At 43.2% G+C, this 27,565-nt stretch overlaps 1 protein-coding gene across 1 annotated transcript in view; it reads left to right on the forward strand.

Moving 5' to 3' along the window:
• The window catches only part of RMND5A (required for meiotic nuclear division 5 homolog A), a 44,223-nt gene extending 16,983 nt beyond the window's left edge, over positions 1 to 27,240 (forward strand). Inside the window, exons 3-9 of the mRNA XM_084627624.1 lie at positions 5,917 to 6,051; positions 6,251 to 6,351; positions 13,693 to 13,859; positions 16,557 to 16,722; positions 21,937 to 22,039; positions 23,438 to 23,592; positions 25,527 to 27,240. Of these exons, the coding sequence (XP_084483750.1) occupies positions 5,917 to 6,051; positions 6,251 to 6,351; positions 13,693 to 13,859; positions 16,557 to 16,722; positions 21,937 to 22,039; positions 23,438 to 23,592; positions 25,527 to 25,590 (891 nt within the window). The 3' untranslated portion in view covers positions 25,591 to 27,240. The remainder of the gene's footprint in view (positions 1 to 5,916; positions 6,052 to 6,250; positions 6,352 to 13,692; positions 13,860 to 16,556; positions 16,723 to 21,936; positions 22,040 to 23,437; positions 23,593 to 25,526) is intronic.
• The last annotated feature ends 325 nt before the right edge of the window (positions 27,241 to 27,565 follow it).

The following is a 27,565-nucleotide window of genomic DNA, read 5'->3' on the forward strand; positions in this document are numbered from 1 at the left end:
TTGTGTTACACTCCCAGACCAGGAAAGGTTTTAAAAACTAGGGTTTTGTTAAACATAATATCCACAACCCCCCCAAACAAACGCAGTTTGTATGTGCTCAATCTCACTGAAGGACAACAGCAGTCCTCCTGGCATCACATCTTGCTTCCCGACTGTGTTCACTTTAACCTCATCAGCAGAACTCCAAACCCTTAAAGGGAGAGGGCACAGCCTTAAAGGGACAGAGTGCAGGTAAATATAAGCCTGGCATTCCATTCTGAGTGCTATACTAGTACCTGTAAGCCTCTGACCACATTCGGTATGAACTAAAGGTTCTTCTTTGAGTGATTGTCCACATGGATTCCATTCTTGGTGTGCATGTGCCTGAGGTTAGATTCTTTTGGCCAGCAATGTCTGTTGGGGCCACACCTGCACCCGAGGTATCCTCCCCTCATGCACACTCCCACCTGAGGGTGTAAAGAGCAGAGTGGACCCAGCTGTCCCTCAGTTCCTTCTTACCACCCATGGCAGTGAGACAGAACCACTACAGTGACAACCTGCTTTCCTGTTTCCTATAAATGCTGTTCTAATGGTTGGTTAGTTAGTGTTGTTGATGTAGATTTATTTTGCCCATTGGCATAAAATCCCCCAACCCTTTTATCACATAATAGGCTAGGGACCCCCTTGTACAAGAGCTCTAGCCATCATAGCAGAAGCAAAGTCCCCAGCATTCAAAACTTGCCCTTCTTGGGAGGCTGCTGTGCCTCTAAATAATGGTGAGGGGCATATCCCATCTACCACTCGTTTTCCAAGTGGATTCAAAAGGTCTGGGAAACCCATCTTTGATTATTTCTTCTTCAGTGCTCCATGAAGACCTCTTCACACATGGAAAGAAGGACCTAGTGAAGGCTCGTTCCTTTTTGAGGAGCGCTGCGGTGAGCTGTGATTCAACCTTGAGCTCCAGGGCAACATCAACTTAGAGACTCCAGTCGTCGCCTTCAATACCTGTGATGACAACTTTGGAAAGGGGCAGGAAGGAGCACCTCTCCAGAGTCGAGCCACAGTGTAGGTCGCCCTCTCTGCTGCCTACAAGGTCCAGACAAAAAGTTAGTGGGGGTCTGACTCCCCTCAGACTAAGGACTTGAAGGGCAGCCATTGGTCTGACCAAGGTCCTTTGGGACCAGCTGTTAGATGCTTGCGGTACCCCCTATACCTGCAGACTGCTATTCCTCTGGCTTCTGGTGCTTTGTCCCTACTGGTACCTAGAACATATATGGTACTGAGTGATTTAGCTGTGAGTCTAGTCCTAGAGTCACCTCTGGAGAGATTGAAAGGGGTGCTGGCTAGACCATGGTCACCAAATTCTCTATATTGGAGTGGTACCAACTCCATCGCCTATCTGAGTAGAGGGCTCATTAGTGTCCTTGTACACCTGAAAGTGTTGCCTTACCTCTGTACTCCTCATCCTCTCTGTCAGTACACAGTAGGGACTCATCTCCCACTCACCTCCATGGCGTCACAATGGGAATCCAAGAGGGATTCCAGGAACTGTTCTCAGTAGGAAAAGGCATGAATCTCATAGAGATCAGGCTCCCAGTAATCTCCTCTATGGGTCCATTACCCATATGCCTATCAACTTGGGTCTTACTGGGTACCATGTGATATGCAACCCAATTTCTGCAAGTCAGTAGCTAATGGGACACATGTTGCCAGACTTCACCTGTGCTCCGTACAAGGGTGGCTGAAATGGGTGTATTTATCCAGCTCATACCACACAGACATGATGGTTATGGTCCCACAAGAAGTCCTCTCTCTGGTGGAAAGACCCTCACCAGGTGCACAACAGAGTACCTTTCTCTACACCTCCGCCTACCAAGTCTGTGGTGACAGATACCTCCACTCAGGGATGGGGAACTCACCTAAACCATCTTTGTACTCAGGACCTGTGGTCCCCTCAGGAAACTTATCTGCACATAAACGTCCTGGATCACAGTCATCCTTCTAGCCTGCAGAGCATTTCTGCTTTTTACTCCAGGTATCCATTATCCAAGTGCTGAGCCCATGGCTATGCGCTATATCATCAGACCATGAGGAGCCAGGTCTTCGCCACTCTGTCAGGAAGTTGTTCAGCTTTGGCGTTGGTGTATTTTTCACCATATCACACCACTCACCTTGTGTCTGCCAGGCATTCAGAACTTGCTAGCCGACAGGTCCCTAATAACCACGACTGGTCAGTCAAGGACCCAGTGTTACAGAATGTGTTTCGCAAGTGGAAGTAGACCAGTTTTGTCACAGACCAGAACAAGACATGCCATGTGTTCTGTTCCAAAGGGGATCTAGTCCAGGCTCACTGTTGACACCTTTCTCACTTCCTGAACACTGGGACTGAGGTACGCCCTCTGCCTCCCCTCGGAGGTGGTGAATCTGTCAGCACGCAGCACCCGATCACTTTATCTGCTGTGCCTAACATAGTGTGGCAGAACAATGGTCAGTTTTTACACCTGGACCTAGCTTCATTACAGCTGACAGCTTGGATGCTGGCTGGATGCTGTCCACTGAAAGAAGCTGTTCAACTCAAGTTTGGAACATTATCCTCCAAAGCAGGAGCGACAGACTTACGAAGAGGTTTTCTGTATGGGTATCTCAGCACTGCTGCCTCCCTTGACAACACCCACAGCAGCAATGCTATTTTTAGCCCTGAAACAATCTTGGCTTTCTGTTGGCTCGGTAAGGGTCCATCTCGCAGCAATATCTGCTCCTGTCCAGGGTCATGCTGAAAGTTCTTACCTACAGGGGCTTGATGAATTGAAGATCTAATTTATGGTTTTTCTCCTGGTTCAGGAGCCCTCTCCCATTTGGAATCTCTGTATTGTCAGAGTTGATGGGTCCCCCCCCTTGAGCCCTTAGCAACCTGTTTCCTATGTAAGTGGTTCTCAACCAGAGGCCCCCTAGGGAGCTGTGTGAAGGTTTCAGGGGGTCCCCCAAGCCAGGCCAGCGTTAGACTTGCTGGGGCCCAGGGCAGAAAGCCGAAGCCCCACCGCATAGGGCTGAAGCCTGGGGCCCTGAGCCCCACCACCCAGGGCTAAAAGCCAAAGTCTAAGCAACTTAACTTCACGGGAGCTCCTGTGGCATGAGGCCCTGGGCAATTGCCCTGCTTGCTACCAGCCAATGCTGGCCCTGATTTTTATATGCAGAAAACCAATTGTTATGGCACAGGTGGGCCATGGAGTTTTTATAGCATGTTGCAGGAGGGCTCAGAAAGAAAAAGATGGAGAACACTTGCCCTATATCACCTATCAATGAAGATTGCCTTTTTTGTAGCCATTACATCAGCTCAAAGGGTAAGGGAGCTTCAGGCCCTCAGGGTGGGTCCCCCATATACAGTGTTTCATAAGGTCTCGCTCAGGCCTCATCCCAAGTTCTTGCCTGTGGAAGTAGATAAAGAGAATTTGGATGCAGACCTCTGAAATGAGCAGGAGTCAGGCTAATTCTGGCTTCTCCGACATGCCCAAGGTTGTTTCAGAATTCCATATAAACCAGTTCATTTGTCTTCCAAGCCTCACTTAACCTTGAGAGAAACTAATCTTCACACACTTGCAGCAGTAAGAGCACTGCCTTTTTACACTGACAAGAGAAAACCATTCAGGAATATATCTAGATGGTTTGTGACCTCTGCAGAGAGGGTTAAGGGTCAGGCAATATCTTCTCAGATTATCTGAGTAAAAGTACTTATTATGAATTAGCCAAATTAAATCCACCCAGCCACATTAGAGGGATGCCTTCTTTGGTAGGGCTGTCTCGCTGTCATTGTTTAAGTAGGACTCCTACTACCCACCTCCAGGCAAACAGATAACTGTGTATTAGTCACCAAGAGTGGAATCCACGTGGACAATTACTTGAAGAAGAAACAGCAGTGACTTTCCTACAGTAATTGTGGTTCTTTGAGATGTGTTGTCCACATGGTTTCTATGACCTACCATCCTTCCCCACTACTGTGAAGTCCCACTCCTCATAAATTCTGTATTGACAAAGGAACTGAAGGATGGTTTGACCTGCTTCCACTCTTTATGGCATCAGGTTTGGGAGGACATGAGGACGTCTAGAGCATAAACACGACCCTAACAGACATTTACAGGTTAAACAGTTCTTATCTTGTGTGCATGTGATGCATGTTAACAAAGAGTGAAATCCATATGGACAAGTCGTGTTGAAGAACCACTGTTACTATAAGGTTCTTTAGCAAAAGCCTGAGCAGAATTGGACCGATCTGTTAGCAAAAGCCTGAGCAGAATTGGACCGATCTGAGTGCTTATTTGTAGCTGTGCATTCCTCCCTGATAGACCAAACTCCTGAGTGCTTATTAAATATCACAGCTGTAATGGGTTCCATCTGTCTAGTCACAATATGCTTGGGAAATTGTCATCAGGATTGGTGATGGAGATGAACCTCACATGGTTCACAGGATTTTTTCAGATATGAGGATTATTATTAAGCTCTAAGGTGCTCAGGGCTGTTCAAGACATGCAAAAAAGAAAAAGAAAAGAAAAGACAGTCTATATCTCAAGAAGTTTACAAATTAAGACACCTAAGACAAACCTCTTGTTAAATGTGAGACAGCTTGTGAATGGTCAAAGCTTTTATATTTTTAATATTGAGCTTTCTGTCTCACTCCATGTCTCCCCTCCTATAATGAGGTGGAGAAGACAGTTGGTTGACTTAGGGCTAGGGGTTTTGTTCCTCACTATTGACTTTGTCTTTAAGATTGGAAGGAGATGGTTGAGGCCTTATGCACTGAGAGAAGGAGGTTGTTCCACATCTATGGGGCAGCATGGAAAAAAGGCATGAAGATGGTATTTGGTGCAGGAAATAAAGGGAACAGTGAAGCTGGCATAGATTCATAGACTTTAAGGCCAGAAGGGACCATCATGATCATCTAGTCTGACCTGCACGTCACAGGCCACAGAACCTGACCCACTCACTCCAGCAATAGGTCCATAATCTCTGGCTGAGTTACTGAAATCCTCAAATCTTGGTTTAAAGACTTCAAGTAGTTCCCCGTTTACTCTAGTTCAAACCAGTAAGTGAGCTGTGCCTGATGCTGCAGAGGAAGGCAAAAAACTCTGACGGTCTCTGCCAATCTGACCTGGGGGAAAATTCCTTCCTGACCCCAAATATAGTGATCAGTTAGACACTGGGCATCATTGGCAAGTGAAGGGGAGCTATAGTTGAAAGCAAGGATGAGCAGTTTAAATTGGGTAGAATAAGCCTGTGAAGTTCCCACTTTACTCTAAACAGAATATCTGCCCAGTGTTTATAGTCCAAATGTACCCCTTTTCTGTGGTTTTGCTTCATTGTTAACTAAAACAACAAAACATACCTCAGCCTCAGGTTAAGCTTTCCCTGCAGGACAGCTTCTATACTTTTAATTTCCTCTACCAAGAGAGATACTATAGTCTTTCTGATGTCTCAGTTGGAGCTAATGATTCACCTATTAACATAACTCAGTAGCATCTTTATTCAAGGTTCTAGCACCTGACAACAGGTTGACCCAGGGTTCTAGAGTTTCCCAAATAGATAAGGGGGAGACAGTGGAGGGACAGATTAGAAGATATGGAAAACTCTCCTCTGCTGACACTTCTCTGTGAGGACATGTCATGGGCTGGAAATCCTTTTATTAATTAACTTGACTTGTAATTTGCTATCATAATTCCTTATATTGGATAAATTTCAGACTCCAAGCAAGCAAGCCAAGGATTTCTTCTTACTGCACACAGAAGATAACGAAGCATGTTTCTCTTAGAATGGGAGGTAATTGAGGGCAGCTGAGTAACAAGCAAAAAGCATCAGAGTGTAGACATAGGTGTCTCTGCCTAATGAAAGAATAATTACATGGAGTTATTTGTTCCAGCCTATTAAATGTTAATTTGTACGTTTCAGAATTTTGACTCGGACATCAGCAGCGTGGGGATAGATGGATGCTGGCAAGCTGACAGCCAGCGAATTCTCAATGAGGTGATGGTAGAACATTTTTTCCGACAAGGAATGCTGGATGTCGCTGAGGAGCTCTGTCAGGTAACCATAGCTCAGGATGATTAACGTTACCAAGAAGTAGAAATTATACCCCAGATAAGCATCTTTAATTTTGTTAGCTGAAGCTCTCAACTGGAGTATTAATATTTAAAGTGTAAATAATTTCAAAAATGAGATACTACTTTGTAGACTTTTTCTGGCCATTTTTCTGGTAACTAAAAGGTGTGACTTTGTTTTTCAGGAATCTGGTCTTTCTATAGACCAAAGTCAAAAAGAACCATTTGTGGAGTTAAATCGAATATTGGAAGCATTAAAAGTTAGAGTTTTGAGACCCGCGTTAGAGTGAGTTGCTCAGTTTTCTTTATTTGAATACTTTAAGTGAAAATCCAAAGGGTGGTGGAAATCTTGGCATTGACTTCAATACACTTTAAGGAGGGGGTCATAGTTTATAGGAGGTTTAGATGTTATTCTGTGTTTCTTCCCCCGCCCCCCCATGGCTAGTGCTGAACTTCCAGGTTCTTTCTCCTGGTTGAATGCTTAATTTGAACTACACACAGTATAATCCTGTTATTAATTTAAGCTTGCAGGAAAAACTGTCAGTTACAGAAACAGTTGTATGCCTTAAACAATGAAATGTTACCTAGGTTACAACAAAACACTGTCAGCTTACTTAAAAAGGATCTAATAGTAGAGAGTCCCAAGTACCTCGTGGCTGTGCACCCCCCGTTCCCATTGACTTTAATGGGGGCTGAGGGTGCTCAGGGCCCTGCAGGATCATGTTCAAAGCTATTCATTTTGTCAATTTTGCCAATCAAACACAAATAAGAGAGATCACAAGAGAAGGGAAAAGCTGGAGGATGGAGAAGCAGGTGGTTTGAAGGATAGGTGCTCTTCATGGGCTGGTGATAAGTGAGTCGTGGTGTTAGCTTCACACTAGAGTTTTGCTCTTTCCTCAGGCAGGTAGAGTCCCTGGTTCACCTGAGGTCAGACTGGGAAGATGGATTGCAGGTGAAGTCCTGCTCTTGGACAAAATTATCCTTTCTCCCAGTGGCAAGAGCCAGTGGAGAATGGTATCTGATGTGCATGCAAAGAGCATCTAGCATATGTTGTTGAACTTCAGGTTATGATATATCTTGGATTTAGTAGGTTTTTCCCCCGTTAGGCCTGTAAGGGGAAGTGTACGATAAAGAAAAAAGGCAAGACGATGAAAAATCGCCTCTTGTGGATTACTCTGTTTTCTACCTTTCCAGACCATGGATAACTGATTAGGATGTGCTATACAACTTTCAGTGAAGCATGCAACCTTGAAAGAGATTTTGGCACTTGAGTCCGGTCCTCAGTGTGCATCAAATTCTATGTAAATTAACTTTAGCTTCTCTCTTCTATAAATAAAACAAGACAAATTAAAGAATGAGGTGTTAAAAATACATCTTTGTTAGCCTTTGATATTTATTCTGTATTACTAGAAATAGTAGAGCAAAGCAAACAGAATTCCTTCATATTTTCTTGCATGTGATCATCATGCAGTTAGGATATCCAATTTTCTTCATTGTTCAGTGAAGTAATTTTCATATGGGCAAAGACATTTTTCCCTTGGCACTTGTATTCACTCATAACTACTAGTCTTATAGTCTTACTTTGAAAATCTGTGATCATGAAATTGGCGTCAAAGTTAAATGCACCGACACTGTGAAGTTTAAGCCATTACTCCACAGACACCAGTACTGAAATTTTTCTATAGAACATGAGGGCAGCATAAATAATTACTCATTGAATATGCTAAGGTGAATGGAATGTTGAGCTGGTTCAGTGGCACTGAACCAGATAATTACAGGGCATTAATAATCTAACGATGACCTGGATGTACCAATTGAAATGGCATCCATCACCTGCCACTTACATGACACTAAACTGGGAGGAGAGGTAGATATGCTGGAGGGTAGGGATAGGATACAGAGGGACCTAGACAAATTAGAGGATTGGGCCAAAAGAAATCTGATGAGGTTCAACAAGGACAAATGCAGAGTCCTGCACTTAGGATAGAAGAATCCTATGCACCGCTACAGACTAGGGACCGAATGGCTTGGCAGCAGTTCTGCAGAAAAGGACCTAGGGGTTACAGTGGACGAGAAGCTGGAGATGAGTCAACAGTGTGCCCTTGTTGCCAAGAAGGCCAATGGCATTTTGGGATGTATATGTAGGGGCATCGCCAGCAGATCGAGGGACGTGATCGTTCCCCTCTATTCGACATTGGTGAGGCCTTATCTGGAGTACTGTGTCCAGTTTTGGGCCCCACACTACAAGAAGGATGTGGAAAAATTGGAAAGAGTCCAGCGGAGGGCAACAAAAATGATTAGGGGACTGGAGCACATGAGTTATGAGGAGAGGCTGAGGGAACTGGGATTGTTTAGTCTATGGTAGAGAAGAATGAGGGGGGATTTGATAGCTGCTTTCAACTACCTGAAAGGAGGTTCCAAAGAGGATGGATCTAGACTGTTCTCAGTGGTAGCTGTTGACAGAACAAGGAATAATGGTCTCAAGTTGCAGTGGGGGAGGTTTAGGTTGGATATTAGGAAAAACTTTTTCACTCGGAGGGTGGTGAAGCACTCGAATGCATTACCTAGGGAGATTTTTAAGGTCAGGCTTGACAAAGCCCTGGCTGGAATGATTTAGTTGGGGATTGGTCCTGCTTTGAGCAGGGGGTTGGACTAGATGATCTCCTGTGGTCCCTTCCAACTCTGATATTCTATGATTCTATTATTCTATTTCTTGTAGTTATAATAGTAGCACAACCTTAGTGAAGGGCATTACCTGGGGATTGATAGCTGATTGCTATTAATGACTGTCATCTGCACCTCAGGGCAGCAAGTCCTCTTGGCTCCAGCTAGCTACACATTTCCAGGAAATACCCTGTGCCTCACTCATTGCTACTTGTTTATTTCGGGTAACTCCCACAATGTGCGAAGCACTTGCCAAACAGGAGGGAAGGCATGGTCTTTTCTCCAAGGATTTCATATTCCAAAGACGGGGTGGAAGAAAGTAGTGCAGCATATAAGGAGAGCGATCGAGGTGGTACATAATGACATCTTGATTATAAAAAGTTATATGAACAGTGTTTTGAAAGAATAAAGAGGTACTATAAGCCATTCCCAATTACTCCTCAAACTTGAGATCATTAGTGAGCTAGTTTCCCATGGATGCCGCAGCAGAAGTGGAGCTTCAGGAGGGAATTGAGTTGGACTGGGTAGAGGCCTTGGGGGTGAGCTCAGGAAGATTCAATCCATGCATGGGGGCAGCATAGAAGGAGGCATGGCAATGTTTGTGTGAGAAGCCAACAAACGGGCAGACAAGGCTGGCAACATTAAATATAGCTTTAAAAGAAGTGTTTAAATGGCAGGCTCACGTACTTGGCTGACCTGATCCCAGGGCTGTTCTGCTGATATTGATGGAGCATAAAGGAGGAAACAGGGAAAGAACTGTTAATTACAGCATCATTAATCAGGCGGGGAAGATACAGTGTTTGGTTAGTTACACAACTGCCCACCTCCCAAAAACAAACAAACAAAAAAACCAACCACCTAAAGATAATCACTGGCCATTGTTTTTTAAGATGAAGCCATTTTTTTAAAAAGGAACATTTTCAGATTAAAGTTCATGTGCCCAGACAGAGTGGTGGAAGTTTTTGAAATAGAGAGATCTATCTGTGTTATTGATTACCCTTTAGATTATTAAAAATAAAAGCTATAAAACTTAAAAATTCTAAGATTAGTAATACATGGGCTAACATTTATATCTAGTTTACTTTTTTACCAGTTATGCTGTTTATTTACTTTTTTGCATGTCACTCAGCTTGAGCAGGTAGGCTACTCAGCCCTGATCCTACATTCTAACCCTTGAGATTCCTGCACTTGCATAGAACCCCACTGACTTCAAAAGAGCTCTGACACTGGCAGAGAGGTTTGCTCATTCAATCTGATTGCTGGGCTGAGGCCTTAGGTCCTTTCCAGATGGATCCCTGTGCCTCTGTGGAGCCCCATTGATTCCAGGGGGTCTCTATGCGGGTGTAGGGGTTCACTTCTATGGAACAGCTTACAGGATCTAGGCTTTCAATTGTAACTTCTCCAGGCAGTGGATGTTATCGTCCTATGTATCTGTCCTGCCCTGTGCACAGCAGAGTCCCGATATTGACAGGGGTCTCTGAGCGCTGCAGCGATACAAGGATTCGGTGAGACTGAAGCACAACTTTGAAGGTTGTTTTTACAGAACCTGATTTTGGACTTAAATTAACCTATCATTTGGATTCGAATTGCAAAAGTGAATATGTAGTAAAGCAAGTATTGTTCTGAAAGAAGTATCAGCTTTCTTTGGGAGGGCAGACAGTGCAGTGATTAATGCTTCATTTCAGAGCTTGGTAGAGCGTATATGGGGGTTGAACTTGAACTTAGTTAACAAATGAGTGTCACTTGTTGCTTTGGCAGGAATCTTTTTAATAAAAACAGACTGTCCCGTGCTGCTGTCTCTGATTGTGACATTAGTCAAAATAACCTGGACAAACTGGAGATATGGTCTGAAGTAAATAGGTTGAAATTCAATAAAGACAAATGCAAAGTACTCCACTTAGGAAGGAACAATCAGTTGCATATGTACAAAATGGGAAATGAGTGCCTAGGAGGGAATACTGCGGATCTGGGTATCATAAAGAATCACAAGCTAAATCTGAGTCAACCGTGTAACACTTGCAAAAAAAGCAAACATCATTCTGGGATGTATTAGCCGGAGAGTTGTAAGCAAGACACGAGAAGTAATTCTTCTGTTCTGTTCCACGTTGATTAGGTCTCAGCTGGAGTATTCGGTCCAGTTCTGGGTGCCACATTTCAGGAAAGATGTGGACAAGTTGGAGAAAGTCTAGAGAAGAGCAACAAAAAGCATTAAAGGTCTAGAAAACATGACCTATGGGGGATGATTGAAAAAGAATTGGGTCTGTTTAGTCTGGAGAAGAGAAGACTGAGAGGGGACATTATAACAGTTTTCAGTTACACAGAAGGTAGTTATAAGGAGGAGGGACATAAATTGTTCTCGTTAACCTCTGAGGATAGGACAAGAAGCAATGGGCTTAAACTGAAGCAAGAGCAGTTTAGGTTGGACATTAGGAAAAACTTCCTGACTGTCAGGGTGGTTAAACACTGCAATAAATTGCCTAGAGAGGTTGTAGAATTTCTTTCATTGCAGATTTTTAAGAGCAGGGTAGACAAATACCTGTTAGGGATGGTCTAGAATAATAATTAGTACTGCCATGAGTGCAGGGGACTGGACTAGATGACCTCTCAGTGTCCCTTCCAGTCCTACAATTCTGTGATTCTAGTTGCAGTGCTTGCTGAACAGGCTTTCCTATTTATGAGCCACTTAATCACTCTGTGGATGACATTTAGTGGCACTTATTTCGTAGTAAGGGACTGAGCTTCAGTGGGTATAGCCAGATGACCAGAACTGTACCATGGACAATATTTTCATGATACTAGCTTCCTGATTTAGAGGTTCTGCTGTTACATTCTTCAGTGACATTAGCCCCCAAGTGGAGATACAATGCTAACAGACTTGGTTGGGTTGAACCGTCTGAGACTTATGCTGCACTGCTGAAATTCAAGCATCTAAGTTTACTGATTGTCAGGGATCCTAGTTTTCCAGGATTAAAAAACCCCAAATTCTCTGATTTTAAACCCCCTCCATAAAAATCCCCCTTTTCCCTGATTAAAATGAAACATAACCACAGTGTATATATAGGTATCAATTGAACACAGTGTTCTATTTTTACAATTTTTAAGCAAGTTTGAAGCCTACCAGTGCCATCAATCATTATAATAAAATTAATGGAATTGCAATTTGTATTTCTTACATATACCAATACTTCTATGTCTGTATTCCATACAGCAGAACCCAGTTTATTTGAGCCTCCCTTATCCGGCTCTCCATATGAACTGAACCACCAGCCGCTTGGGGCTGACAGTAGTGGGGCTCGGGCTGTCAACCCTCGGTGGCTGGGGCTCTGGTTGTCACCCCTACCGACTGGGGCTGACCACCTGAGCTCTTGCCACCTGGGGCTTACCGCCCTAGCCTCCTCCTGCCAACTTAAAATAGGGGATAGAAAGCTCTTTGCCAATTCTACTGATTATCCAAATTTTTGATTATTCAATCTGGCCCTGGTTCCAATGAGATCGGAATCGTGGGGTTCCACTGTATATGTTTTTATTTTTTCACAAAATGTAAAAACTAAAGATTCTCTGTAAAAATGCAAATTCTGCATTTTTCCTTGGCAAACGGATTTCTAGGCTCCCTGCTGATTATGAAGGTTATATTTTCCACCGGGCATCATTAAAAGTTCAAGTCAATAGTTCTGGTTTCAAGCCCACAATGCTTAAGTCAGGATTGTGACTCTTTCATTGCAATAAAATGGAAGTTTATATTTGCTTGTTTGGAGATGTAAGACCTGCCTACCCGGGTGATTTTCACTAAGTGACTGAAGTGTTTTTGATATGGTAGAGTGGTAGGGTGATATATTTCCTTGCTTTTTGGGATTGTTAATTTCACCTGAACCCTACCCAGCTCTTCCTTGTAAAAGACATTATTGACTACATCACTTCCTTGCTGAGAGGTGGAAAGCTGCTCTCCTAGCTTAATGGTACTCCAGATAAAAAGCAGGTAGCCACTAATAACGAACAGGTGTGACTGATCTTACTAGAATTTGGACTTTATCAAAAGGCTTCTTAAAGGGACAAGATTAGATTGGTTTAGGTCCAGCCCTGTTTAAAACATCAAAATGAGGTTCCATAAAACCTAAACAATATAAACGTTTCCATGAAACTGTTTAGAATGTTCCATTACACTTTATTTGGTTTGTGTATAAACATTTTGCTGTGGCATTTGCAACTCAAAACACTGCAGTGTTGTGATTGTGCATGGCAGGAGGAAAGGGAGATTGACAAGGCTATTTTTATTGTTCGAGCTGAAGATAAAAGAGAAAATAGAATAATAGGATAATCAGTACAAAGTTCAGTTATTAAATGAAAGATTTTTTAAAATGTCAGGTGTTAGTAAGATCTGTCATAAAGAACTCCCAGTGGAGACTGCTCTGGTGAACATCCGTAATGCTGGTGATTCAGTAGATGACACCTAGAGAATGGAGGGGGGCACCATGTTCTTACAGGTTGAGTCTTTGGATGGTAATTAAAATAGAGGTCCTGACAATTTGTGGCTATTACAGATCCTGTAGGAACACAATATGGGTATTAATCCCAGTGTCTTGGTCAAATTCCAGGTCTATATTCTGCTTAATTATACTTCTCCTGCAGTTTTAGCTTGATATATGATGTATACTTCCTGTCCTGGGTTGTTGGGTAGTATTACTGTGTGTTGTTAAATGGGGCTGCGTTATTCAACCCCAAAAGTGGCGGCATTTAAGTGGTAGATTAAGTGATCCCTTTGTATTTATATGTATTCCTTGCCAGAGGTGGGAGGCTTAATTATTTGTAAAATGTTCTGAGATCCTCTGAGCACTGAGTATTATAATGGAAGTGCAGGATACGGAGCCATATTCTTATTGAGATGCTCCATGAAATGAAAGTTATAATTTTAACAATTCTGCACTGTTGTAGGCTGAAACTGATTTTTTCCCCCAATTTTCTTTAGGTGGGCAGTATCTAACCGAGAAATGCTCATGGCCCAGAATAGTTCCTTGGAATTTAAACTACACAGGCTATATTTCATTAGTTTATTGATGGGTGGAACAGCAAATCAGAGAGAGGCATTGCAATATGCTAAAAACTTTCAGCCGTTTGCTCTAAACCATCAGAAAGGTGAGTGAGTTTTAGTTGTTTTTAAATTTGTAACATTGAGTACTTGGCATTCAGTTTGAATTGCCTTTGTGTTCTATTGCTGTGTTTCATCAAGTCACTTATTTACTTTTCCAGGGGGGAGATGTGGAGGCCTTTTCTTCATATTAGAATATATTCAAGAGCAAGTTGTGATGCCACAATGAACTCTTGACTGTTAATAAACACAAGGAACAAAGTGCTAAGAGCAGCTGTACATAGGTAATAGAGCATTGAATAAGTGAAGGGCAGGTTGAGTTAAGTATTCATCTCTCCAGAAACCCCAAGGTGGAATTACAACCATAAAATAATTACATACATGTTTTAAGCACATTAGCTAGAAAGTGAGAGGGTGGGAATCATGGGTTAGTGAGACTGTCTGTATCTTCCTCCATCTGAAGTGTCAATCTGTCTTTCTTTTCACACTTCCTACATCCTAGTTTAAAGCTTGTATAATCTTTATAGGCTACAACTAGTAGAATGTGATATTGATCAGGTTTGACCCTGACATTCTATCCACTGCGGGGATAGGATTGGGAGGAGAGACAACCTGAATATATTATTCAATTGACTTTTTTAAAGTCACTCACCGGATATTTTGCTTTTCTCTCTTCCACTCTTCTTTAGCCTTCTCATCTCTCCCACCCACTTGCATTCCCACTCCTCTGATTCCTCTTTGCTTTGCAGCATCTCCCACAAGTAGCTAGCTTTTTCGAACAAGCTAACACAGAACCTTAATGCTTTTGACACTTGTCACCGTATCTTGAAATGTAAATTCGCCCACCTCCCCCGCCTTCAGGAATACTGTCCCGGCATCCTGGTAGCTTGAATTATCTTTATCTTTTAAAGGTGACAAGCAAATATATTCAAACTATAATTATAATGTTGCTGGGCTTTTTATTTAGGTCTTCTCTAATATAGATTCATTGCCAGGGTAAAGTATACAAAAATACACACATAAATACTGTTTGGGCAGACGTCTGGTATTCCAGCTGTATGTGAGAATATAAAGGGTTTTTTTGTCGTGAGATTCAGGTGACTTGATCTTTCGACAAGCTGGGAAGCCATGAGTGAGTTAAACATGCCATCCCAAATGAGAGCCAAATTCCGTACCATTGTATACTCTGTTTATGTTGTAGTGGCTGGGGTACGTGTGTTCTTTCAGCATTCTGTCCAGCTCCGCACAGATAGCGGGTTCAACAGACCTCAGTAGTATTAGCCAGTGTGGTTCAGTGCGGGAGGTTGGAATGTCGTTGCCTCGGTAGCGCTGTTTAGGCTGCTCAGTGCTTGTATCCTTGTAGCTTCAATGTTATTAGTAGCTTGTGCAGCATGTTAGTTCAGCAGACTCATAAAGGAAGACCACAGGCACAGTTCGGGGGTGAAGGCGCTCAGCCGAGTTTGTTGTCCACGAAGCACGGTATTAGCTCCCTGGATCAATGTCTACAGTTACACTAACGCATGTATGCTCGTTACAATGGATTCAGCTCAGTCAGCTGCGGGACTTTCTGCTGCCCCCTAGGCTGGACAAAGGAGGTACGGCAAAGTACCCTGACATTTCTAGGCTGAGACAAACAACTGGAACACACAATTTACACACTACCTTACGTATTTCATGACGTCCGTTTGTTACATCCCCTTGTTCCTGATATTTTGGACAAAACATCTCTATTGGTTATTTTGTCAAACCATCTTATCTTATGTAAATATCTAGTGTCTAGTATACTAGCAACAACTTTGCCAAGTTCATGGGCTGGACAGTGAACTTGTAAGCATCTGCTTTAATGCATGGCCAGACTTTGGTTCACAGCCTCTGGTTTAGGCCTCAGATCTTGCCCCAGGTCCAGCACTCCAGGCTCTCTCTTCACAAAGCTTACAGAAGAACTACTTTTGAAAAGTGTTAAGGAGCCTTGAAAACTTCATCAGTACTAGTTTTCCATATCCCTCTGCCTGTATAGAGAGATTGCCCTATTAACATGAGTGCAGCTGTCTCCGCAGGGAGAGAAATTCGTATGAAGATATTGTAAAAACCTCAGCAAATGATCTTAAAAAAGGAAGGGTATATTTCTATAAATCCAAGTATCTTGACCCCAGTGTTTCTGCTGTGCTAGAGTTAGAGACCGATCCGTATCCTGTTGAAGAGTGGAATTCCAGCTCCGGCATCATTTGCCTGAGTAATTTGTTAGACATCCGATCTTAAAACTGTCTGTAGTCCTGGACCTTGAACTAATAATCTGTGCTCCAACCTCATCCAGGGTCCGACCACCTGTTGGTAGGAGAAAAGTAACATGTTTAGTAACAGCCTCTCTAAATAAGCAGAGCCTGACATCTGAAAGCTGCTCAGACATTTGGCACATTGCAAGTAGACCCAGTAGAAGCAGGTTGGTGGGGGCAGAGTGCAGGTGATAGCAGAAGTGCAAAAATAATGCAGTCTATTCCATAGCACTGCGGTCTGTTCTGGTTCCAGAAAGATATCTATTCCATGCTGATCATACCCATATTTGGTACTGAAGTGTGTGTATATTTCTGAATCTCTTGTAACACAGCTGATAATCGCTGACTCGGTATACATTAAAATTACTTTTTTTTCCTGTGTCAAGGGGAAAAGCTCAGACTAATCTTCCCATTGTAGCATAAAACAATGTAAAATGTAGTAGCTAAAGTTTTGTTTTTTGTCCTTCACAGATATTCAGGTTTTGATGGGCAGCCTGGTGTACTTGAGACAGGGTATAGAGAACTCTCCGTACGTTCATCTACTAGATGCAAACCAGTGGGCAGACATCTGTGACATCTTTACAAGGGACGCCTGTGCTCTCCTGGGTCTCTCGGTTGAATCACCTCTGAGTGTTAGGTATGCTATCTCCCACTGAAATGTTTTGAAGGCCAGGGTGTCTAACCTTTTCCCAGCTGCAGGCTGCAGTGCTAACTTGACAGGAATGCAAGAGACTTGCCTAATGTTCATTAAATATAGCCAGTTGTAAGACTATAGGTTCCAGCATGCAGTGTGGCCAAATGGCCTTCTATTCAGCTCAAAGTGGAACATTGTATGCTGGGATTCTTAAGATGCTATAGGTTATACATCCATATTAAAGATGAGGCGGCAACCAGCTACTTTGATCTTAGGACAAGTGTGTGAAAACTGGTACCACAACTTGACACTTAAAAATGAAAAAGCCTGGACCAGTTATCTACTTGCTAACACTTCTAGTCAATTTTGTTATCTTCAATTCAGTTTTCTCACTTTGCATTGGTTCTGTGTTGAAGTTCTGTTTCTAAATATGCTAGAAGGTGATTTCAGCAGGTAAAATTTACAGCCACTCATGGGAATTCAAGATTTGCAAAGATGAAATCTTGCACTTTCACGGGAACTGGTGTTTCCGAGCTATGTGGTGAATATTAATGTTGTGTTTGTCTGAAAATACCGAAATCTAATTTTTCTTTACAAGTATAGTGGCCGACAGCAGTCAAATCATAAACCACCCTTTACCCAGATAGTGACGAATTAACCATCACTCGGACTTTGAGCTGTACATCCCCCAAATGCACTGTAGAGGTTAGATGAGAAATGAGAGATGGGTTTTGCCTTTCAGTGGACTCAATCCTATGGAAGTGCTGTTAGGGGGCTTATTCCTTCACCCACTTACTTCCCTGGTCCTTCTCGCATGAACAGAGAGCAACAATACCCGAAGTCCAAAGGTGCAAACAATTCGATGTTTATTGGGGTGAACTTCCAGCAAGCATGATTCCAGTTTCCTTCCTTAGTATCCTCCTTCCCAGCTCTGACACCACAAAGCCTTACACCTGTGTCCCTGTTCCCATTCCTGCCCTTAGCCAAACATGATTCCAACTTCCTTACTCCCATTCCCTGTTCCCATTTCCCCCTTTAGCAAAACATGATTCCAATTTTCTTACCCCCATTCCCTGTTCCCATCTCACACACCCACATGCCCACCGCTACCCACACCCAGTCACTTCCTCATTGACTACAGATTATATAGTAAAACTTGAGTTCTGCTTAGCTATACCTTAACCAATCATTTTCCTGAAATTTAACTAACCAATCCTAACATATTGTAACATGATTATGTAACCAATTATATCCCACCACCTTAATTAGTTTAAACCCAGCAAAATTAATTATACAGCAGACAGGAACAATCACAGAACCAGACAGAGATTATACAGACAAACAAGAGCAAAGTGGGAACTATAATGACAAAACAATACAGAAGTGAGGATTTCACATCCCAGCTATTGATAAGTGAGTTCTTGCCAGACAGGATGCTATCAAACTAAGTTTCCTTTTACATTTTCTAGGCACTTCCCTTTCTCTGGAGGTGATAGGAATACAATCCTGTCCTGATAGTGCCTAACAGCCCAATAGCACCTTCTTTCAATGTGACTAGTTTGGAATGTGAGGATGTGACCGGTCGCTTCCTAGCTTATGGCTGCCTCTGCTGCTTAGCCAAAGGCCTGAGCCTAAGCACAGGGCCACAAACTGTCACAGTAAGAGAAGGCCCTTACACTGGCAGACAGTGGTTTTGATTCTTTCTTTTATACCTCTATCACTAGCCAAGTGATAAGAATACACCTAAATTCTTAGAGTATAGGCCTTTACAGACAGGCCTGAATATCTATATCCTAACAAGTGCCACTATTGTTTTTCTTGGTTATCTGCTTGCTTGTGACTGTTAGTTACATTCCTGCTTAGCTGACCACTTTTAAAGAGGTACAAACTCACTACAGCCGCACTTCAGACATTTCATTAATATCTGCCAAGTAATAGTATTAATGATTTTCAGTGGATCCGTTTCTTTTGGAGCCAGGCTCATGCATTGGAAAGGAGCAGCAGAATGGAAAGGAAAAGTACGCCTGCATCTACATCCTTCTATAGCAGTGTTTTATTGATTGATTTTAATTTGTGGATGTAAAAAATGAGCACTAAGGAATTTGTGTCCCTGTAATAGATTTTTAGTCCATCTTTTTTCCTCCCAGAACAATATCCAGCGTGTTAATAGTCACTCACTGACATTTTAATGGCCCATGCATTGACTGAGTAATGTGCACAGTTCATTATCAGCACAAGTGTATGCGTTGCTACCACTGAGGTGGAAAAATCCCCTCCCTTTTATTGATACTTGTGTTGATTAGACAGCCGTTTTGGGCCCAAAGTGAAATCAGTTGAACTGTGGTGTTTTTATTGTGCATGTGTTATTGACATTCGTGGCATAAACAAGACTGCTCTAAAATGTGGCTACTGCACGCACGTAGCAAATACTTTAAAAATTAGACCAGTTTGAAATAAAAGTCTGCCTACAAAATTTCATTTTCTAAAATTTTGGTGCAAGACCATTTCTCTTTTTATGGCTGTTCAGTGGCTTACAACAATGAGGATCCAATCTTATGGGGGCCCTTGGGCCTGTTCCAAACCCACTGAAGTCAGTGGAAAGACTCCCATTGGATTCAGTGGGCTTTGAATTGGGGCCCTTTAAGCACTACTGCAATCCAGATAAATTGTCATGTGCTAAATCAATTTATTTTAGCTACTGTTAGTTTTCAGAAGGCTCTCTGACATCCCTCACAGATGTTTTCTTTTAGGACTACTAAATGAGCTGGTGCTTTTGTTTGTGCAGAATATAAATCTTCCAAGTGTAATGTGGGCTAATGCTGGAGCTATTGGTCTCCCCCTACTGGCTGGAGCACAGATAATGGTTTGAATTGGCTACTGTGTCTGAGGTAATGGATCTGATTCTTTAGCTTAGATCAGGGGTGGGCAAACTATGGCCCTTGGGATTACCAGCCCCGTGGCGCAGTGGGGCTAAGGCAGGCTCCCTGCCTGCCCTGGCCCTGCGCTGCTCCCAGAAGCAGCCGGCACCACGTCCCTGCAGCCCCTGGGGGTGGGGGTGGGCAGAGGGCTCCGCGTGCTGCCCTCTCCTGCAGGCACTGCCCCCCCGCAGCTCCCATTGGCCGCGCCCAATGGGAACTTCGGGGGAGGTACCCGAGGGGAGGGCAGCGCATGGAGCTCTCTTCCTTCCCCTCCCCCAGGGGCCATAGGGACATGGTGCCAGCCACTTCTGGGAATGGCGTGGGGCCAGGGCAGGCATGGAGCCTGTCTTAGCCCCGCTGCACGCTGCTGCAACCCTGAAGCCGTTCAAGGTAAGCGGTGCTGGGCCAGAGCCTGCACCCCGAACCCTCCTGCACCCCACACCCAAACCCCCTGCCCTGAGCCCCCTGCTGCACCCCTCCTGCACCCCAACCCCTTGCCCTGAGCCCCCACCTGCACACTGCACTCCCTCCCACACCCCAACCCCAGCCCTACATTCATGGCCCTGCATGCAATCCCCCTCCTTCTCGCCCCCGTTGTGGCTTAGATGCTACAGGGTCATGCTTTTAGATCCAGAGGTTGCAGGTGTAGTCCCCACAGACGACCCTGCCAGAGACATCGTTCTAAAAGCATTTTATTAACTAAACCTCTCAAAGCTCCTGTGAAGGAGCAAGTATTATTTTCACAGATGATAAAACTGGCACAAATAGTGACATGACTTTGCCAAAGCAACATAGCACGTCAGTAGCAGAGCTGGGATTAGAACTCTTGGCTCCCCTTCCTGTCCTCCGTTAATTTGTTGCAGGGGGTAAATGTACACTCAGTGCAAAATATTCAGACTTTCCTGATAATTTGCCGAAAATCATTTCCACACTTATTGTGGCAACCTCCTGGAGTACTGCAAAGTAGTAGAATATACTTGGGTAACAGGAAGCTCCTGGAACAAACTCTGTGTGGCACCCAATCTTAGCCCAGCTGAAGACCACATTTGTAACATAAACAGAGCAGGTTGCATTACCTTCCTCAGCTCCATTCTGTGGAGACTCCTTGTACATTTTAATCCCAGGGACCGTATGTATGAGATCTGGAGTCTCTTGAAGTTACACTAACAGACTATTAAAGGTCTGATTGTGGTCCATGTACGTACAACTCCTTAGGCTGCATTCAGATCACATTTTGGCCATGCCAGTTATGTAACAGTCTCTTGACCACATGTAAAGCTGAGTCGTTTCCAGTCCCCTTTTTCTCTTGGACAGTGGATACTGTGACAAAGCTCTGTCCTTGCTTCCATGGGTCCCACGTTTCCTGATGGATTTCGCTAGTCTCAGAGGCTCACTGTGACCCTGCATGTAACCCTTCTCTCTCTAGAGATAAGGGTCACAGTCTACTGAGCCATTTTCATCATAAGCCAGCGAGGGAGGTGAGAAGTTATCCTTCCTTGCACAGTCTCTGTTGTTTCCCAGTCTCAGTGATTAATCAGGGGGCAAAGGTAGGGGAGGAGAGCCAGGGCCCACTCTCTACTCCGGGCTCCAGCCCAGGGACCCTAATAGCATCAGCTATGGTAGCTGACCTTTTAGAAACATGACATGTACAATTCCCTGGGCTACTTCCCCCACAGCAGCCCCCACTTCCTCAAGCTCAACTTCACCCTTACCTCAGGGCCTCCTTCCTTGTGCCTGATATGGTGTGTACTACTCAGCCTCTCCAACAGCACAACTTCCTCCCACACCTCCTGACATGCACATCCACCTGACTGGCTGGGAGGCTTTTATCTAGTTTCAGCCAGCCCCTGATTGGCTTCAGGTGTCCCAATCAACCTAGCCTTCTCCCTGCCTTCTGGAAAGTTCTTAATTGGCCCCAGGTGTCTTAATTGACCTGGAGCAGCTGCCATTTCACTTATCCTGGTACCAGGGATTTGTTTAGCCTGGAGCTAATATATCTACTATCTCCCACTACTTTTCTATAGACATCTGGCCTTGCCCCGTCACAATACCAAAACAAATGGTACCGTAAATCAGATTATTGATGTGCTTCACTCAAATTGTTACTCTTCAGCTTGTTGAACATAACAGAATCCCAGCAACCTGCAGTCTTACTTGTTGGGTAGTAATACAGAAGGCAAGAATGGACTGAGGAAATATGACAGCCTTTTGTCCCCAGTAACTTACTAATGAAGTAAAGCTGTGCGAAATATTTATTTTAAAACAGCATCCTGTGCTAACATTTCTGTGCTTTCTGCAGTTTTTCAGCAGGTTGTGTAGCATTGCCAGCTTTAATTAATATCAAAGCTGTGATCGAACAAAGACAGTGCACTGGAGTTTGGAACCAGAAAGATGAATTGCCGGTGAGTATGTTCTGTACTTTCAGACAGACAAGGATTCGGACAGTGAGCAAGCCTTTTGAATTTCTCTTACACTGAAAGTGTGTATGGATTTTCTTTCACCCCAAAAGTCGACTGTGTAACTGCTAAAACAGCCAGGAGTGTATGCTGCCGTAAAAATGAGGAGGAAAAAAATCAGATTGTTATATTCCCATTGTTCAGCCAGGCCTGAGCTCCACCCACAGCTTGCTGGAGTACTGCCACAATACTAGGTGGGCTTGAAATGACCAGGAATGGCATCGTTGTATGATTGGTGGACTGAATTGGGATCCACAGACACAATTCTGGAGGAGCTTGTTCATAGCAAAATCCGTGTGACCATGCCTATGAAATTGTTCAAGGCTCTCTGCTCCTGCTTTGAGAAGGAGAAAACTTTTCACGCATTGAGCTGGGCAGCAGTAGACGTGGCATTCCTGATGAGGGTGATGAGGATCCATGTGTGGCACCAAAGTGTCTGTTGGGACCAGTCCAGTATTGCTTTTTATAATTGTGACTGTGGAATCTGGTCTGAGGTGGGTAACCAGTACCAAAAGAATCACTGGAAAGAAAGTGGTTTAGCAAAGGATCATCCAGCAGATGTGGATTCGTTAATAGTACGTATATAGCTTCTTGCATAGTCTAAACACTTCACAAACACTGCCTAATCCATTTTCACCACACCCCTGAGAGGTCAAGTAATACTAAGGTTAAAGGACTCAATCAGAAGCACCAGTGTTAGCCAGGATTAGAGGTTGGGAATTCCTAGTCCCCAGTCCTTTGCCTAAACCACTGAGCCACATTTTTCTCTCTCTGTCTTTGCATTCGTCTCTTCCTGAAATCATACAATCCCCCTGCCTGAGGAGTGGTGGAAGAATTTTTGCCTGGACTTGTATCTTCTGCATTGGCCTCTGACTGGAGTGATCCCAAGACTTTTGATGTGAATCATAAACGTGTTAGTGGTGGGAGTTTTAAAAGCACTTTAGGAATGTGGATAATCCATTCTAGTTAATTTCTAATGGAAATTAGTCATTAAATCCTTTAGCCAGCTTTGGAAATCTCTGCCTAGAACAGATAAGTCCTGTAGGATCATCCATTTCCAGGTCCATTTCCCTGCCAGTGCTGGTTTGTTCTACAATGCGTACCTACAAGTGGTGTGCCAGCACTATGCTCTGCTTTGCAAAAACAGAAAACAGTTTAATTTAAGATCACTCTGAGATATTTCTGGCTGAAGGCTTCCCACTCATCAGCACAAGTGATTCCGGTGTACTTAAAGTTGTATGGAAATGTGTTTAATGGCCCTGTATAGAGTGGTGATGACTGTCTGCTGGAAATGCAGTTACACGAGATACATGGTGATTTTAATTACTGTATTCTTTTATACAGATTGAAGTGGACCTCGGTAAAAAGTGCTGGTATCACTCAATATTTGCCTGTCCCATTCTTCGTCAGCAAACAACAGATAATAATCCACCTATGAAACTGGTCTGTGGTCATATTATATCAAGAGACGCTCTGAATAAAATGTTTAATGGCAGCAAGTAAGTCTCATTCTTTTCCTATTAGCAAAGTGTGGGCAGGGACCAATTTTAAGGTTAAAATAGTGAATTTGGGGTGAGAGAAGACTCCATAAAGGCAGCATGGGTGGGAAGATAGTTGAAATTCTGGTGGCTGACTTCAAAGCAGGATAGCATTGTTGGTGCACTGGAACAATAACAAGTGAGTTGGCTGTATATTATTCTTATGACACTGAAGGACCTGATATAAGAATCTCAGTAGATAGGATTACATCACTTTGAAAAATTAGCCTTCCATTTTACAGAAACTATAATTATTGCTGCATGAAGGCTCAGGTTTTCTATGCATTGGGTTTTCTGTTGAGAGCAAGGTTAATCACACACCAAACAAATTAAACAGAAAAAAGGAAAGGGGTCAGTTGGGGGAGATCCTTGGAGGAAACTAGGGTAATCAAATAACTTTGAGCAGATGAATATTTCTTGCAATGGTGATTTCATGTTATTCATTAACTACTTAGATGTGGAGGGGGCAGGAAGGAATGCGGGAAATAAGGAAAGTACTTTTTAGGAAGGGAACCTGTACAACTATTGGTAATTCCACTTTAGGACACACCGCATCGATAAAGCATAGAGAGCTGCACAATATAAATACACTATAACGTTAATTTAGGCCCAAACTTAGATTTTTGTAACACGAGGGTTTTGTGAAACCAAATAGAAAATGTTGCTGGGTTTTTTCAAATGAAAATCTTGGATGTGTTCTGGTTTTCATATTCACTGCTGGGTTAGAAACCCCAGCGGAATAGCGTTGTGTTAGTGCATGAGAGACAGTCCATGAAACTGTCTAGACATTAACTGTAAGTGGCCGGTCTAATTTCATAGTCCAAACTGAGCAAAATGCAGCAAGCAACCACACAGGATAAAGAGTGAATTTTAAAATCTAACTTCTTCATTTTTAATAATCTAGGCATGAATAATAAGGTAAGTAGCAACTACATCTTTAAAAAAAAATATTCTAACTCTGGCTAGGGTCCCTTTGTAGCAGAGATGGGTAAACTCGGGCCATGTCCAGTCCTGCCTGGCCTCTGAGCTCCTGGCCAGGGAGGCTAGCCCCCGGCCCCTCCCCCGGAGTTATGCCGCCACGTGGGTAGCGTGGCTTGCGCCTGCCCACCTCCCAGGCTTTCCAATAAGCCTGTCCTGCTGCTCTGAGCGGCCTGGTAAGGGGGCAGAGTGGGGGTGGGGGTTGGATAATGGGCAGGAGGTCCCGGGGGGCAGTCAGGAGACAGGTGGCGGTTGGATGGGGTGGAGGTTCGGGGCAGTCAGGAGACTGAGCAAGGGAGGTTGGATGCGGGGGAAGTCCTGGGGGAGGGCAGTTAGGGACAGGAGTTCCAGGAGGGGGTGGTCAGGGGACGAGGAGTGGGGGGGGGGGTTGGATGGTTCGGGGGTCCTGCGCGGCCTGTCGGGGGCGAGGGTGTGGATTGGGGTCGGGGCAGTCAGGGGACAGGGAGCAGGGGGGGTTGGATAGGGGGCGGTTAGGGGACAAAGAACAGGGGAGGTTGGATGGGTCGGAGGTTCTGAGGGGGGCAGTCAGAGGGTGGCTGGGGGCAGGGGCCAGGCTGTTTGCGGAGGCACAGCCTTCCCTACCCGGGCCTCCGTACCGTTTCGCAACCCCGATGTGGCCCTCGGGCCAAAAAGTTTGCCCACCCCTGCTTCATAGCGAGGGGATCTGTTCAGTGGAGCTGAGGAAAGCATTATGCAGAAAGGGCTATCTAGTCTCCTTTTCCTGCCTACCCTATCAAATATAATTGAGAACTAGGTGCTATTATAATATAAATAATAATTAATGTAAATTCCTAGTGGTCTGTTATTTCAACATGTGAAAACAAATGGAGATGTCCAGTAATTGCAGTTGCGGCTGTCATATTAGAACAACCCTAACACGTTGTCTTTGTCTCTAGATTAAAATGCCCCTATTGTCCAATGGAACAGAGTCCTGGAGATGCCAAACAGATATTTTTCTGAAGAAGTGATTCAATATGCAGTTTGTAAGTGACACTCTGAATTACGGGTGCATTTCAGAAGAATTAAAAACACTTGTTCCATTTTATGCAGCAGACTGAGGACTCCTGTGTTTGTATAAGCTAATGCTACAGAAACTTTGCCAACATTTAGTATATACATACAGAGTGGAAATGCTACAGAAATAATATTACCATAGAGCTTTACTATACTCTTGGTCTCCATATCTGATCAAGTTTCTACACCAGCAGTTGTCATTCAATGCAGGTTTTTGTACTTAATTATATGGTGACTTTTTAAAGTATAAACCGATCACCTCCTCCCTCTTCTCCCCTCAATATGTTTAATATTCATCCTGCTATTCTTCTGTCATCCTGTTGATAACTGTCACCCTAAGGAATGTTTGTGGAAAAAGTTTTATTTCCAGTAATGTGTACATAATTCAAAGTAAATACTTCCGAAAAAGTTTGATAAATTGAATAGTGTTATAAAACTAATTTTTTTTTCCTGGGAAAAAAAAGCTGTGATATATTCTGAGTTTTCTTTCAAACATTTTTTCAATTTTTACATAGAACTCAAAGTAAATGTGCATATATATAAAATATATAAATATATAGCCCTGAGGGGCTAACTGTTAAATTCCATCACTAATTTATAAAAGTGGTGTATGGATAAATTACTACTGGAATGGAGTGGAACAGGAAATCCTGTTCCTTTTGCTTTCGTGATCAAGAAATGTTTGTGTAACAGAATATTCAATAAAATGGAGTTCTAAGTGGAAATGCTTTTAGTCAATGACATTTGCTCTTTGGCCTTTGTAGTCATGTTCTTTGAACTTTGTATTCAGGATTAGGCTATAAATGTCATGTTGCTGTATAGTTTAATAGACATAGTGTGTTATTTATAAACGGTTAGCAAAGCCAAATAAACTGTCAGAGTATTCATTGTTAAATTGGAAAAAAACCCAACCCATGTTCTGATGCAATCTACTGATCACAATTCTGCACCTTGCAGGATTGGGCCCTACATCCTCATATTAGAAGCTAGCAAATTTTCTGTAGCTTGAAAACACTTTGCTTCTAGCCTTGCGTTTCGTACTAGACTATTACTGCCAATGCCACTTTTTCTTGCTCAGTTTGTTATATTGTTGACTAGGTGAATTTGTACTCATAAACCAGATGTAGATCATGGCAGTTAAAACTTTTCTAGTGTGAATATATTTGTATTTATTGCACTGTACTATAGTAGGGCAAGCAGCCATATGGCATGTTAAGATACATGTAAAAATATATTTCTGTATTGTGTAATAATCCCCTCCCCCAGCTTATCTGATTGAATTCTGACACACTGGTTGAATGCACTAGTACAATGCACGACAGAGGAGAACATCACTCAGAAATCTACATTTTTGCATCCCTGTTTCGTCTGATTTAAGAGATGGACTTGGGCTCAGTGGCAATGGACGCTCTGAGTAAGACAAGAGGAGCAAACCAAGACACACATTAAACTTTGAATATGTGTTCAGTATGTGTGTGGAAAAAATAGAGCTGTGTGTGTGACTTCTGCAATTAAATTGTATTCATACTGAGTTAAAAAAATGAGGCTAAGTGGTGAAATCAACAATAAACGGGTGAGGATATTATTTTTAATGTAGGTTTTTAGTCTCGGTGAAGTTACTTATAACCTTTATCTTGAGTGGAATTGCTTTATTTTGGCATTTCAGCAAAATAGCATGTGTATTGTAAAGAAAAATGATGTAAATGTAATTTTAAAAAATGTTATTGTAGCTTTCCACTTAGCACTATATGTTACAATCTATAATGCTGGGGCAGTGGGATCACCATAAACAAAAGCTAATTTCTGTGGTGTCTTGAACACAGAATTGTTCATAACACACAAATGGTGCCAAAAGACCATGGCATCATCATGGCTAGTTCTCCGAAAACATCTGCTCAATGTGCAACATCAGGCAAAAAAG

The sequence above is a fragment of the Lepidochelys olivacea genome, assembly GCF_965140295.1.
Source record: "Lepidochelys olivacea isolate rLepOli2 genome assembly, chromosome: 4".
Lineage (NCBI taxonomy): Eukaryota > Metazoa > Chordata > Testudines > Cheloniidae > Lepidochelys > Lepidochelys olivacea.